The following is a 12,070-nucleotide window of genomic DNA, read 5'->3' as shown; positions in this document are numbered from 1 at the left end:
ATTGGATTTAGACTCTTCTATTTTTGCACTCAATAATTCTCTTGCCATAAAAATTAAATAATTAGATGGACACATGGTGCAAAATTTTACTTTAATTGAAATCCAATTTAGAATCTAATTGGATTTGAACTCTTCAATTTTTACACTCAATAATTCATTTAGCACAAAAATTAAAAGTTAAATCGGACATGTGTCACAAAATTGAAAATCTAATTAAAATGAAATTTTGAATTGCCTTGGATTTTATAATACATATAAATAGGAAAAGAAATCCTCGGGCAGCTAGGAAATCCACCCAAAATAAGTTATAAGGTGATTAGGAGACCCTAAAAAACCTTAATTCACATTAAGCATAAAATTAAGGCTGTGTTTGGTTCATGTAAAATATTTTCCGGAAAATATTTATTTTCCGGAAATGCTATTTTCGGGAAAGGAAAATATTTTCAAGTGTTTGGTTGCATTTCAAAAAATGTTTTGAAAAATATTTTATGGTGTTTGGTTGTGTTCTTGAAAATACCATAGAAAACATATTTTCTACTTGTTGCTCACATTTTCTCAGCTGCCAAACAAATATATAATATTATTCCTCAATACAGAAACACAAAAGAAACAAAACCCAGAAAAAAAATTCATCAAATCTGGTCATACAGAAACACAAAAGAAACAAAACACAGAAAAAAAAAATTCATCAAATCCGATCAAATTGAGAGAAGAGGGAAGAGAGAGAGGCGACTGGGTTCGATCTAGAGGCGAGATCGCGCGGCAGAGGCGAAGGCAAGATCAAGCGGCGTTGGAGTCGATCTTTGCTTGATCAACGCAATGCAATCGGCGCTGGTATGGGTCGTTGGACTTTGGTGTCGATCGGCGCGGTGTGATCGGCGTTGGAGTCGATCTTTGCTAAATCGGTGCTGGTGTGGGTCAGCGTTGGTGTGGCGCTGTGCGATGAGACCGATGCAATCTGGTGCAATCAGCGCGATCGTCGGATTGGAGCTCGGTCTGAGGAGTGATCTAGGCTCTCTCTCTCTCTCTCTCTCTCTCTCTCTCTCTCTCTCTCTCTCTCTCTCTCTCTCTCTCTCTCTCTCTCTCTCTCTCTCTCTCTCTCTCTCTCTCTGCGCGTGAGTCCAGAAATGGTTTGAAGTGAAAATTTGGACTGAAACCAATTTCCGGGTCAAACCAACTAAAACACACGGTCAACTAAAAATAACTTCCGGAAAATTTATTTTCTATGCGCAACCAAACACCCGCATTTATGGAAAAGTATTTCTGGAAGTGATTTGAAGCCAAAACAAACACAGCCTAAGAAAACCACTAAAAAGGAAAATTGGGAAAATTATAAACTCAAATCATACAAACTCTAAGAGATGTCAAAAAACATTCATGATCTTATTCTAGTTTTAAAGTTATAATATAAAAAAAGAATGACCATAAATAATAATAAAAAACTTATTAAACAAAAGAATTTAATCGAAAAGCAATGCAGGTCATGGTCATAAGATGATGAAATTTGATCCTTGCGATAATTTACTTTAGGTCACCCACTTTCATGCAATTTTGTTGTTTATTCCATTGATTTTTGCCAGTACTTTTTGGTTTTCTGAATTTTTTGTGTGTTCATTTCTAACAATCACTTTCTTAAATAAAAAAATTTGTTTAATTTTCTATGATTATAACAATTTTTTTTTTTTTAGAATCATTATGATTATAAAATTGAATGTGAGATTATAACATTGCCAAATTTTTTTTTTTTTTAGAGAGTTTCAATCTATAACGTTCGCTCCTAATAATAACTCTTTATCATCAGATCAAGATTCCAATCCGTTTTTTGTGTAAGCAGAAATTAAATTTCAGATCTCTTATACAACCATCAGAGACTTTTCCAATTGAGTTATCTAAAACCCACAATATTGCTAAATTTAAGATATGCTTGTCAACATATATTTCTTAAATTTAAAACATAACTTAAATGTGGCAACATTATAAATCCCAACATTTCTTAAATTTGGCAACATTATTGTAAGGTCACAATTCAGGGCCCAGGCCTAACAGGTATGGGGTTCTGGCCCAAAGAACCCGAAACAATGAATTTATAGAGAGTGGGCTACAAAACTAGGCCTTAACGAAGTGTATACTAGCTAAAATTGGGTCATGCAACAATCGAGAGTAAGAAAACCCCCCTTCACGTCCATTAGATTTCAATCCGAGGAGACGTGGAGGATATATATCAGTCCCTACTTAAAGGCTATGGTTCTAGCATTGTTCTTCTATTCTTAGTTCCTTTCTTCTCCGTCCCCTACTTCATGGGGACTCTCCTCTCTTATATAACCCTCTTGAAGTCATCAGGACCTTACATTTGTTGATCATCTGGACCTTCACTTAAGTGTCTGTCCCATCGGACATCCTCCCCATCTTTCTGTGAGTTGTGGTAGCCAAGGCAACACTGTTCACAAGTCCTCTCCACATTAATGCATCCAGAAAAGTAGCTGCCATGCATTTAATGTGGCAGCTGCAGCCTCTCCCTTGGCATCCTATACTTTCTTCCTTCTTACGGGCTTATGGGACTCATCCCTACTACTAATGCTCGTAGGGGTGGATCCTTCTAGCAGACAGAGTGCATGTTTGCGCCATATTTGGTACTTCCGAGGAGACATTTCTCCTCGAACCGCCTTTTAAACACCTTCAGGCCCATAAGAATTGGGTCGGGGGCCCTTTTGGCACCCACGCCTTCTCCTCGGACGTGGTCGAATTTTCATATGAGACCCAAGGCCCATTGTATGATCTTAGGCCTTTGCCCCTACAATAGCACCTCAAAATTCCAGGTTTTCCCTCTTATCCAAGGAGAAAAGGCGGGATTTTGATACTTATGGGATTACTTATTATAATTTCTTGACTCACGCGTGTGGAGGCACAGCCTCATGTGCCTCATTACTGCTACCTGCGTTTCGTAACCCACGAGGTGCTATTAATTGCGCCAGGTGGCTTTATGTCCCCCGCATCCAATGGTGGGACACGTAATCAACGGTTGACATTTCCCCAATCCTTTGGACGGGAGTAAGCCCGTTTAGTTTCTCCTTGCTATATAAGGCTTCTGAGGGGAATTACCCCCTTTTTTTTTTAGAAAAAGCACTCAAACGTCCTAGAGCACTCCAGTATTTCCTTTTGCAAAACATTCAAAACTCCATAGCCACTCCCATGAGGATTTCCGGCGAGTTCTTCGCAAGCTCAAGAGGTTTAGGATCTTCGCTCCCGTAAGTGTTCATTTCCCGTATTCCTTAGCCTTTCCTCTTTGTTGCCTTTCTCGGCTTCCTTTCCTAAGTAAACCTTCTTCGTATCACCTAGGGTTAGTAAGATGGGTAAGTTTGAGAAATTGGTAGATTCTCTGGCCAGTATGGAGGGTTTCAGGGCCAAATACCATATCCCGCCGGGAGTAGGTCTAGAATATTGCTCCTCGGACCAGATCTTAATCAAGAGAGGGACGGGGCAGGTCGCCATTCCAATGATAGCTTTCATAGAAGGAGGAATGACGATCCCCATGGGGAGGATAACTAGGGATTATTTGCGTGATCATAGGTTGGCCCCCACTAGTGCGCCGCGAACATGTTCCGGATCCTGGGGTGCGTAGACCCTCTGAACGAACAAATGAACCTCGGCCTCTCATGGCACGATGTAGTTCACTTGTACGAATGCCATTGCCTCAATGAGTCGTATTACCTGAAATCTAGGTCCGACGAGGTGAGGCTGATATCCTACCTTCCCAAGTCCAACAAAGGCTTGAAGGACGACAATTTGATCATCTCCGGAGCATGGCACGACGGTCTTCACTGCCCTAGTAGGGCAGGAACACCAGGTAGGGCACTGTAGGGTCAAATCCCTCGGCGGGGATTTTAGTTTTGAGCTTTCCTCTAACTTGTTTCGGTTTTGGTTTTGATTATTTGCCTTCTCGAACTGACATAACCCTCCCTTTGGGTATTTTGCCGACAAAGAACAAACAACTCCGAGGATAAGTTTGGTCAACGTCCAAGCCCTTAACTTCCTCCTAAGGTCTGAGATCTTTGTGAGTGAGGACGGGCAACTGCGTGCCGCTCCTTTATCTTGGACTACGAGCCCCTTTCTCGCGCTTTCGTGGACGCGGGTCAAGCCATAAGGGCTGGAAGTCCCCGATTAGCCCGCATCGACGTTTCTAAACCAGGCTTTCTTGTTCGGAGAGACCTACCACCAGCCCAACTGCCTGTTCAGCGCATTCTCCAAGAGGTAGTCGCCCCAGGAGAAGGAGTTAACTCCTCGCATTCATCTCTTAAAGCTGAAATCGACCAATTCCGCTTCGCCGAGGAGGGAGAGGTGTCAACCAGGCTTGTAGAGCTCTCAGATTCCGGCTCGGACATTGATCGTTTCTCGGCGGCTCACACTCCTGGCCTGGTAATTGCTCAAATTGACACTAGCCAAGAGGTTGAAGAAGAGGATTTTAACTTGAAGCCGAGGTCCGGTCTGAGGGGCCTTTTATCCAATAGAAACAAGGGGCAGTCTTCCAAGGATGCCCCCAAGGAGCAGGTTCCAGCCAAGCTTCCCCCTCCTCTTCCTCCCTCCACTGACCCCGCACTACAACCCCTTCCCAATTTAAGGCGGAAGAGGCCAGTGGAAGAATTGGAAGAGGGTGAGGTCGGCCCTGAAAAGGCCAAACAACAGAAGAAAGGTAAAGAGCCGAAGGAAAAGAGGACAAGGTCCGTTGATAGCCGAGATGAGGTGGCTATGAGGAGGGAACAGCGTACCTGGTCCCCTCGCCTAGAGCTGGAAGGTGCCCCTATTTCGTGGGACTCAACTCTCTGGGAGTTCCAACGAGGGCAGGCGTCTTATCTCGCCGAGGCCCTGCAACAGTCCCTTCTTCTACCTCGTGACATGGAGGGGCTCCGGGCTACTCGGCAACCGGATCTCTTCATGTCGCTGAAGAGAGATCTGGCCATGGTAAAACGAAGACTCCTCCTTGTTCAGTTTCTTTACTCCACACTCGCCTATTCGTTATTTTCTTTTTAATGATTCTTCCGTTACTTCCGTGCAGGTCACTAAACAAATCTTCGTGGCTGAGAAGTGGGCCAAGAAATCTCGGGAAGATCTGAGCACTGAGGTTCAATTCGCCTTACCGCGGAGAAGGCTACGGGTGCCCTTAGGCTGGAAAAAGACCGCCTGAACAAGGAGATAAAAGAGGCACTTAAGGCTCGAGACAGTGTGCCTTAAGACTACAACCAAGCAGGCCGAGGACATGCGCCAACAGCTTCACCTGTCCGAAATAAACCTCGCGATCGAGAAGCAAATGGTCTCGGACCTCAAGGCAGAGCTGATACAGACAAAAGAGGTGGCTCGCCTAGCTAGTGAGGCGGCTGAGGCTGTGGTGGCAACCTCCTATGAGCGCGGAGTGGCGGATACTGAGGCCAGGCTGACCGAGGAGGTGGCTGTGGTCTGCAGGGACTACATCACCATGTCCTGGGGGGTAGCCTTGGACCGGGCAGTAGTTCCTGCGGACTCCGACTTTAGGAAGATTGAGAATATCTTATTTCTTGAAGATATTGGCGAGATTCCGGGTTCGGTTCCTCCTAAGGAGCCCCTCTCTACTCCGATCACTGCTCCAGATTCCCTTATACCTAAAGCAAAAGGGGGAAACAAGGAGGTGCAGCCACCCGCTAAGGACAAGTCGCTTGAGGACGCCCTCACTATAAGGTACGTTGTTGCGCAAGCCAAGGAAGCCGGATCCGAGCCCACGGCAAGAAGTGATCATCCCGAGGCAGAGGTCCCTACAAAGAGCTCAGCCCAAGATAAAGCCTAGGACATTAGTGTAGGACTTTTCTTGTAGTTGTTTTCTTTTATCTTTCATTTCCTTAGTTTTTGCCCATGTTTGTAAGAAAATACATTTCAGAGCCTAATGAATGATATGATTTCTTCTTTGAATCTTGTTTTACTGCTTCCTTTTTTGCCTTTGTTATGAATGAATTTCGGCTATGTTACTAAACTTCTGAGGACCAACCGTTACTCGAAATTTAAGCAATACGGCTAAGTATGAATGAAAGAATGATAGTTAATTTCCTCCAAACTTGTGGCCCGAGAAGCCACGTAGACTTGGGTTCTGTTTAACACTTAGATAAAACTACATCGAGGTTAATTTCCCCCAAGCCTGTGGTCCGAGGAGCCACGCAAGACTTGGGTTCTGTTTAACACTTAGATAGAACCGCGTAGTAGTTAATTTCCCCCTAGCCTGTGGTCCGAGAAGCCACGCAGGACTTGGGTTCTATTTAACACTTAGATAAAACTACATCGAGGTAAATTTCCCCCAAGCCTGTGGTCCGAGGAGCCACATAGGACTTGGGTTCTGTTTAACACTTAGATAGAACCGCGTAGTGGTTAATTTCCCCCTAGCCTGTGGTCCGAGGAGCCACGCAGGACTTGGGTTCTATTTAACACTTAGATAAAACTACATCGAGGTAAATTTCCCCCAAGCCTGTGGTCCGAGAAGCCACACAGGACTTGGGTTCTGTTTAACACTTAGATAGAACCGCGTAGTAATTAATTTCCCCCTAGCCTGTGGTCTGAGGAGCCACGTAGGACTTGGGTTCTGTTTAACACTTAGATAGAACCGCGTAGTGATTAATTTCCCCCTAGCCTGTGGTCCGAGGAGCCAGGCAGGACTTGGATTTTGTTTAACACTTAGATAGAACCGCATAGTGGTTAATTTCCCCCTAGCCTGTGGTCCGATGAGCTAGGTAGGACTTGGGTTCTGTTTAACACTTAGATAGAACCATGTAGTGGTTAATTTCCCCCTAGCCTTTGGTCCGAGGAGCGAGGCAGGACTTGGGTTCTGTTTAACACTTAGATAGAACCGCGTAGTGGTTAATTTCCCCATAGCCTGTGGTCCGAGGAGCCAGGCAAGACTTAGGTTCTGTTTAACACTTAGATAGAATCGCATAGTGGTTAATTTCCCCCCTAGCCTATGGTCCGAGGAGTCAAGCAGGACTTGGGTTCTGTTTAACACTTAGATAAAACCGCGTACTGGTTAATTTTCCCCTAGCTTGTGGTCCGAAGAGCCAGACAGGACTTGGGTTCTGTTTAACACTTAGATAAAACCGCGTAGTGGTTAATTTCCCCATAACCTGTGGTCCGAGGAGCCACACAGGACTTAAGTTCTGTTTAACACTTAAATAAAAATGCACAGTGGTTAGTGCCAAGAATACGAACTTTCATTAATAATAGTACCATATCAGGTTGTTTACATTCCAAGGACGTGGTACTATATGTTCATCCAAATCGTCTAAAAAGTAGGCCCTTATGCCGGCCACTGAGGTGATACGATATGGGCCTTCCCAATTTGGTCCGAACTTTCCCCACGCGGGATTTCTTGCAGTGCCCAGAACTTTCCTCAATACCAGATCCCCAGGTGCTAGGGGTCTTAGCTTCACCTTGGCATCATAACCTTGCTTAAGCTTATGCCGGTAGTAGGCGAGTTGGACCATTGCTCTCTCCCTTCTTTCCTCGATGAGGTCTAAGCTTTTTCCAGCAGCCCGTTGTTAGCATTAGGGCAGAATGTGCTGGTCTTCAGTGTTGGAAAATTTGTCTCTAGAGGAATGACGGCCTCAACTCCATAGGTCATTGAAAAGGGGGTCTCCCTTGTGAACCGGTGTGGCGTGGTACGGTACATCCACAGGACATGGGGCAATTCTTCTACCCACCTTCCTTTCGCGTAATCTCTTCTTCAACCCATTTACTATGGCCTTATTGACGGCTTCGGCCTGCCCATTCCCCTGTGGGTAAACCGGTGTGGAGTACCTATTCGCAATTCCCAACTCGCTGCAATACCTTCTGAAAGCTTTACTATCAAACTAGAGACTGTTGTCCGAGATTAGGATGTGAGGGACTCCGAACCTGGTGACGATGTTCTTCCAAATAAATTTCTTAGCATCAACGTCTCTAATGTTTGCCAACGGCTCAGTTTCGACCCATTTTGTGAAATAATCCGTGCCGACGAGAAGAAACCTTTTGTTCCCCACTGCTTTAGGAAATGGTCCTAGGATGTCCAGGCCCTACTACGCGAATGGCCAAGAGCTGGACAGCTGATTAAGGGTCCCGCTTGGTTGATGTATATTCGGGGCGAACCTCTGGCATTGATCGCACTTCTTCACGTATTCGTGCGCCTCTTTCTGCATGCTCGGTCACCAATAACCTTGCGTTATGGCCCTATGGGACAAGGACCTACCCCCTATATGGCTTCCACAAATTCCTTCGTGCAATTTCTCTAGGATAACCTCAGTGGCATCTGGGTGTACGCATAGCAAGTACGGTCCTGAAAATGAGCGCTTATACAGTTTCAAGTTCTCGGACAGCCAAAATCGAGAAGCCTTTCTTCTAATCTTGTCGGCCTCATTCTTCTCTTCAGGTAAGATGTCGTCCTTTAAAAACAGTACTAGAGGATCCATCCAGCTAGGCCCTGCCCTGACACTGTGAATATGCACCAACTTGGTTCTCACCATCGAGGGCCTGTATAGATCTTCTACGAGTATAACTCAAGGGAGGGATTGCGTCGAGGAGGTGGCTAGCGTGGCAAAGGAGTCAGCATGGGTGTTTCCGCTCCTGGATACATGCATTAGGCTGAAATAGTTGAAACGCGCCTGCAAGCACTTGACTTGGACTAGGTACTCTTACATTCTTTCATCCCTCGCCTCCAATTCCCCATTTACTTCTCCTACGACAAGTCTTGAGCCCGAGAACATGTTTATGGATTTCCCGCCCAGTTTCTAGATCATAGACATTCCTTCCAACAAGGCCTCATATTCTGCCTCGTTATTCGTGGCGGAGAAGCCCAATCTTAACGATTTTTCGATGGTAATCCCCTCGGAGGAAATCAAGACGAGCCCCACCCCAGAGCCCTTTTGATTTGCCCCGCCGTCCACATATGCTTTCCAATAGGCGAGACTTGGCTAAGAGACTGTGCCGACCAATTTCTCGTCCGTGATTGGTACCTCTTCCCCTTCTTCTAGTAAGGGTTCAGCAAACTCAGCTACTAGGTCCGCGAGGACTTGGCCCTTCACAGCGCTGCGAGACATGTATCTAATGTCGAAGGCCCCAAGAATGGTCCCCCACTTAGCTATTCTTCCTGTGTAATCGGCACTCATGAGTATTGATCTGAGCGAGAGTTGAGTTAATACAACAACGGTGTGTGCCTGGAAATAGTGGGGGAGCTTCCTCGTGGCTTGTACGATCGCCAGGATGGCCTTTTCCAGAGGGAGGTAACGGATTTCTGCCCCATGCAACGACTTGCTCACGTAGTAGACAGGCCGCTGTATGCCATTGTCCACCCGGATCAGCACCAGGCTGACCGCATGAGGGGCCACGGCAATATAGGCGAATAAAACCTCGTCGGCTTCAGGACTGGACATGATTGGCGGCTGAGACATATACTCTTTGAGTTGCTGGAAGGCCAGGGCGCATTCTTCTGTCCACTTGAACCCTTTCCACTTGTTCAATAAGAGAAAGAAAGGCCTACACCTATCCGCCGATCGAGAGATAAAACGGTTCAAGGCGGCGATCATGCCAGTGAGCTTTTGGACCTCCTTGGGGTTCCGAGGAGGCTGCAGGCTATGGATAGCTCTAATTTGGTCGGGGCTGACTTCAATATCTCTATAGGTCACCATATAACCTAAGAATTTCCTTGATCCCACTCCGAACGAACACTTGGACGCGTTCAGGCGCAGCCTGTACTTTCTCAGAATTTCAAAGACATCGCTGAGGTCCTTCACGTGATCGGACACTAACTTACTCTTCACCACCATGTCGTCTATATAGACTTCGATGCTCTTACCCATTTGTAGTTTAAACATCCTGGTCATCATCTTCTGGTAGGTCGACCCGGTGTTCTTCAAGCCAAAGGACATCACCTTATAATGGTAGTTTCCAACGGGGGTGACAAAAGCCATTTTTTCTTGGTCGTCGGCAGCTAGGGGTATTTGATGGTAGCCCTGAAAGGTGTCCATGAAGCTCATTCGAGGGTGTCCCATGGTCGAATCCACCAATCGGTCTATCCGAGGCATAGGGAAAGGATCTTTCGGACAGGCCTTGTTCAAGTCTTTAAAGTCCACGCAAACTTGCCACTTCCCACTCTTCTTCTTCACCACAACTGTGTTGGCAGACACTCGGGGTAAAAAACTTCTTTGATAGCCCCTGCTTTCTTTAATTTCATCACCTCCTCTCTTACCGCATCCACATGCTCTTTCGATGGTCGTCGAAGAGGTTGTTTCTTAGGTGTCACGGCCGAGCTAACATTGAGGTGGTGGCAAATGAAATTCGGATCGACCCACGGAGCCTCGTAGGCGTCCCACGCAAACACGTCCACATTCTTTCCGAGAAAGTCAATCAGCTTTTCCTTCTCTTGGGGCGGCAGTTCTAAGCCGACCTGAAAAAATCTTTCCGAATCAGAGCCCACAAGAACTTTTTCCAAATCCTCACAACTCGCCTTGTTGGCGGGTCCCCCATCTCCCAGGGCCAGAGCTGGGGTCGTTAATTGCTACAAGCCATCCTCGGCAATGGTAGAGGGTTCAGTACTCGATTGTCGCGAGATGGTAGACACCATGCATTGCCAGGCTACGACTTGGTCCCCTATCACTTCTTTGACCCGACCCTCCGACAGGTACTTCACCTTTTGGTGTAAGGTTGATGATACAGCTCCTAGGGCGTGAAGCCACGGTCTGGCTACAATGGCGGTGTAGGGCGAGTATGCGTCCACCACTATGAAGTCCACCTTCACTATGTCCGAGCCTATCTGTATAGGCAGCCTAATCAGGCCTTTCGGAGTAACAGTTTTCCCTTCGAAACTCACCAAAGGGGAGTCGTATGCTATCAGGTCTTCTGGTCTCAGCTTCAGCCCCTTATACAAGTCGGGGTACATTACTTCCATGGCACTGTCCTGATCGACTAGCACCATTTTCACGTCATATCCCCCAATCCTGAGTGTGACGACTAGAGCATCGTCGTGGGGCTGGATGGTTCCAACTTTATCCTCATCCGAGAATCCGATTATGGGCGAAGCCATCCCTTTAGCCTTCTTAGACTCCCGGTCGTCAGCTTCAACAGGGAGTCGGGCCATCGACATCACTCTAAAAGGATGTGAGTCGGTTCTTCCTAGAGAGACAAAAATGACATTTATCGTGCCAATGGGCGGTCTCAATGTACTTTGCCTTGCCTCGACGCTCGTCTACTCCTGCCGTCCACCAGGATGATGCAAGAGGTGTCTCAGCTTTCCCTCTCGGACCAGCTGGTTCAAGTGGTTTTTCAGATTCCTGCAGTCATCGGTGGTGTGGTCCGGCTCTTGGTGATATTCACAATATAGGTTCTGGTTACGTTTCGTGAGGTCGCCTGCCATCCTACTTGGCCATTGAAAGAACAGTTCGTTCTTCACTTTCTCTAAGATCTTATGTAGTGGTTCTTGGAACACAGCATGGACTGCCTGTGCCTCGGTGGATCCAAACTGCTCCGAGTAATCCCTTCTTAGCCGGTTATTGTTGTTAAAGCGGTCCGACCTGAAGTCCCTCCTCTCCTGAGGGACAACCTTCGCTTTGCCCTTTCCAGTCTGTTGGTCCTCTTCGACTCTCTTGTACTTGTCGATTCGGTCCATGAGTTGGCGCACGCTGGTGACCGGTTTCCCAGTCAGGGATTCTCTTAAACTGTGCTCTGTCGGCAGGCCTTTCTTGAATGTGCTGATGACGACGTCATCGTAATTTCCCTCTATCTCGTTATACATTTCCCAATACCTGTCCGAGTAGGCCTTCAGGGTCTCACCTTCTCGCATGGACAATGACAGGAGGGAGTCTAAGGGCCGAGGAACCCTGCTGCTTGTTATGAAGTGAGAACCGAAAGCCTATGTTAGCTACTTAAAAGAATTTATGGAGTTTGGCTTGAGGCTGTCAAACCATTTCATCGCCATGGGTCCCAAACTGGACGGAAACACTTTGCACATCAACACCTCGTCCCTTGAATGGACGGAAATCCTCTAGTTAAACTGGCTTACGTGCTCTACGGGGTCCGTCCGACCATTATATATGGC

General features: G+C 46.5%; 2 protein-coding genes across 2 annotated transcripts; both read right to left on the bottom strand.

Annotated features, from left to right (window-relative positions):
* Positions 1-10,534: 10,534 nt before the first annotated feature.
* Positions 10,535-11,119, bottom strand: LOC126696064 (uncharacterized). The gene has a single exon (XM_050392848.1). It carries the CDS (start codon positions 11,117-11,119, stop codon positions 10,535-10,537), a length of 585 nt encoding a protein of 194 aa, XP_050248805.1.
* Positions 11,120-11,221: 102 nt separating this feature from the next.
* LOC126696063 (uncharacterized) lies at positions 11,222-11,815 on the bottom strand. Its single transcript, XM_050392847.1, has 2 exons — positions 11,576-11,815; positions 11,222-11,494 (listed from the first exon to the last, which is right to left on the bottom strand). Exons 1-2 carry the CDS (start codon positions 11,813-11,815, stop codon positions 11,222-11,224), a joined length of 513 nt encoding a protein of 170 aa, XP_050248804.1.
* Positions 11,816-12,070: the final 255 nt, after the last annotated feature.

Source organism: Quercus robur, chromosome 8 (assembly GCF_932294415.1).
Source record: "Quercus robur chromosome 8, dhQueRobu3.1, whole genome shotgun sequence".
NCBI classification, from domain to species: domain Eukaryota; kingdom Viridiplantae; phylum Streptophyta; class Magnoliopsida; order Fagales; family Fagaceae; genus Quercus; species Quercus robur.
Note: the sequence above shows the minus strand (reverse complement) of the source record. Positions and strands in the feature narration are given on the sequence as shown.

Coding starts and splice junctions, on each gene's coding strand:
- LOC126696064 (XM_050392848.1), bottom strand. CDS start 11,119: ATGTCGATGGCCCGACTCCCTGTTGAAGCTGACGACCGGGAGTCTAAG.
- LOC126696063 (XM_050392847.1), bottom strand. CDS start 11,815: ATGCGAGAAGGTGAGACCCTGAAGGCCTACTCGGACAGGTATTGGGAA. Junction 11,495..11,575: donor CTGGAAAGGGCAAAGCGAAG/GTTGTCCCTCAG, acceptor TACTCGGAGCAG/TTTGGATCCACCGAGGCACA.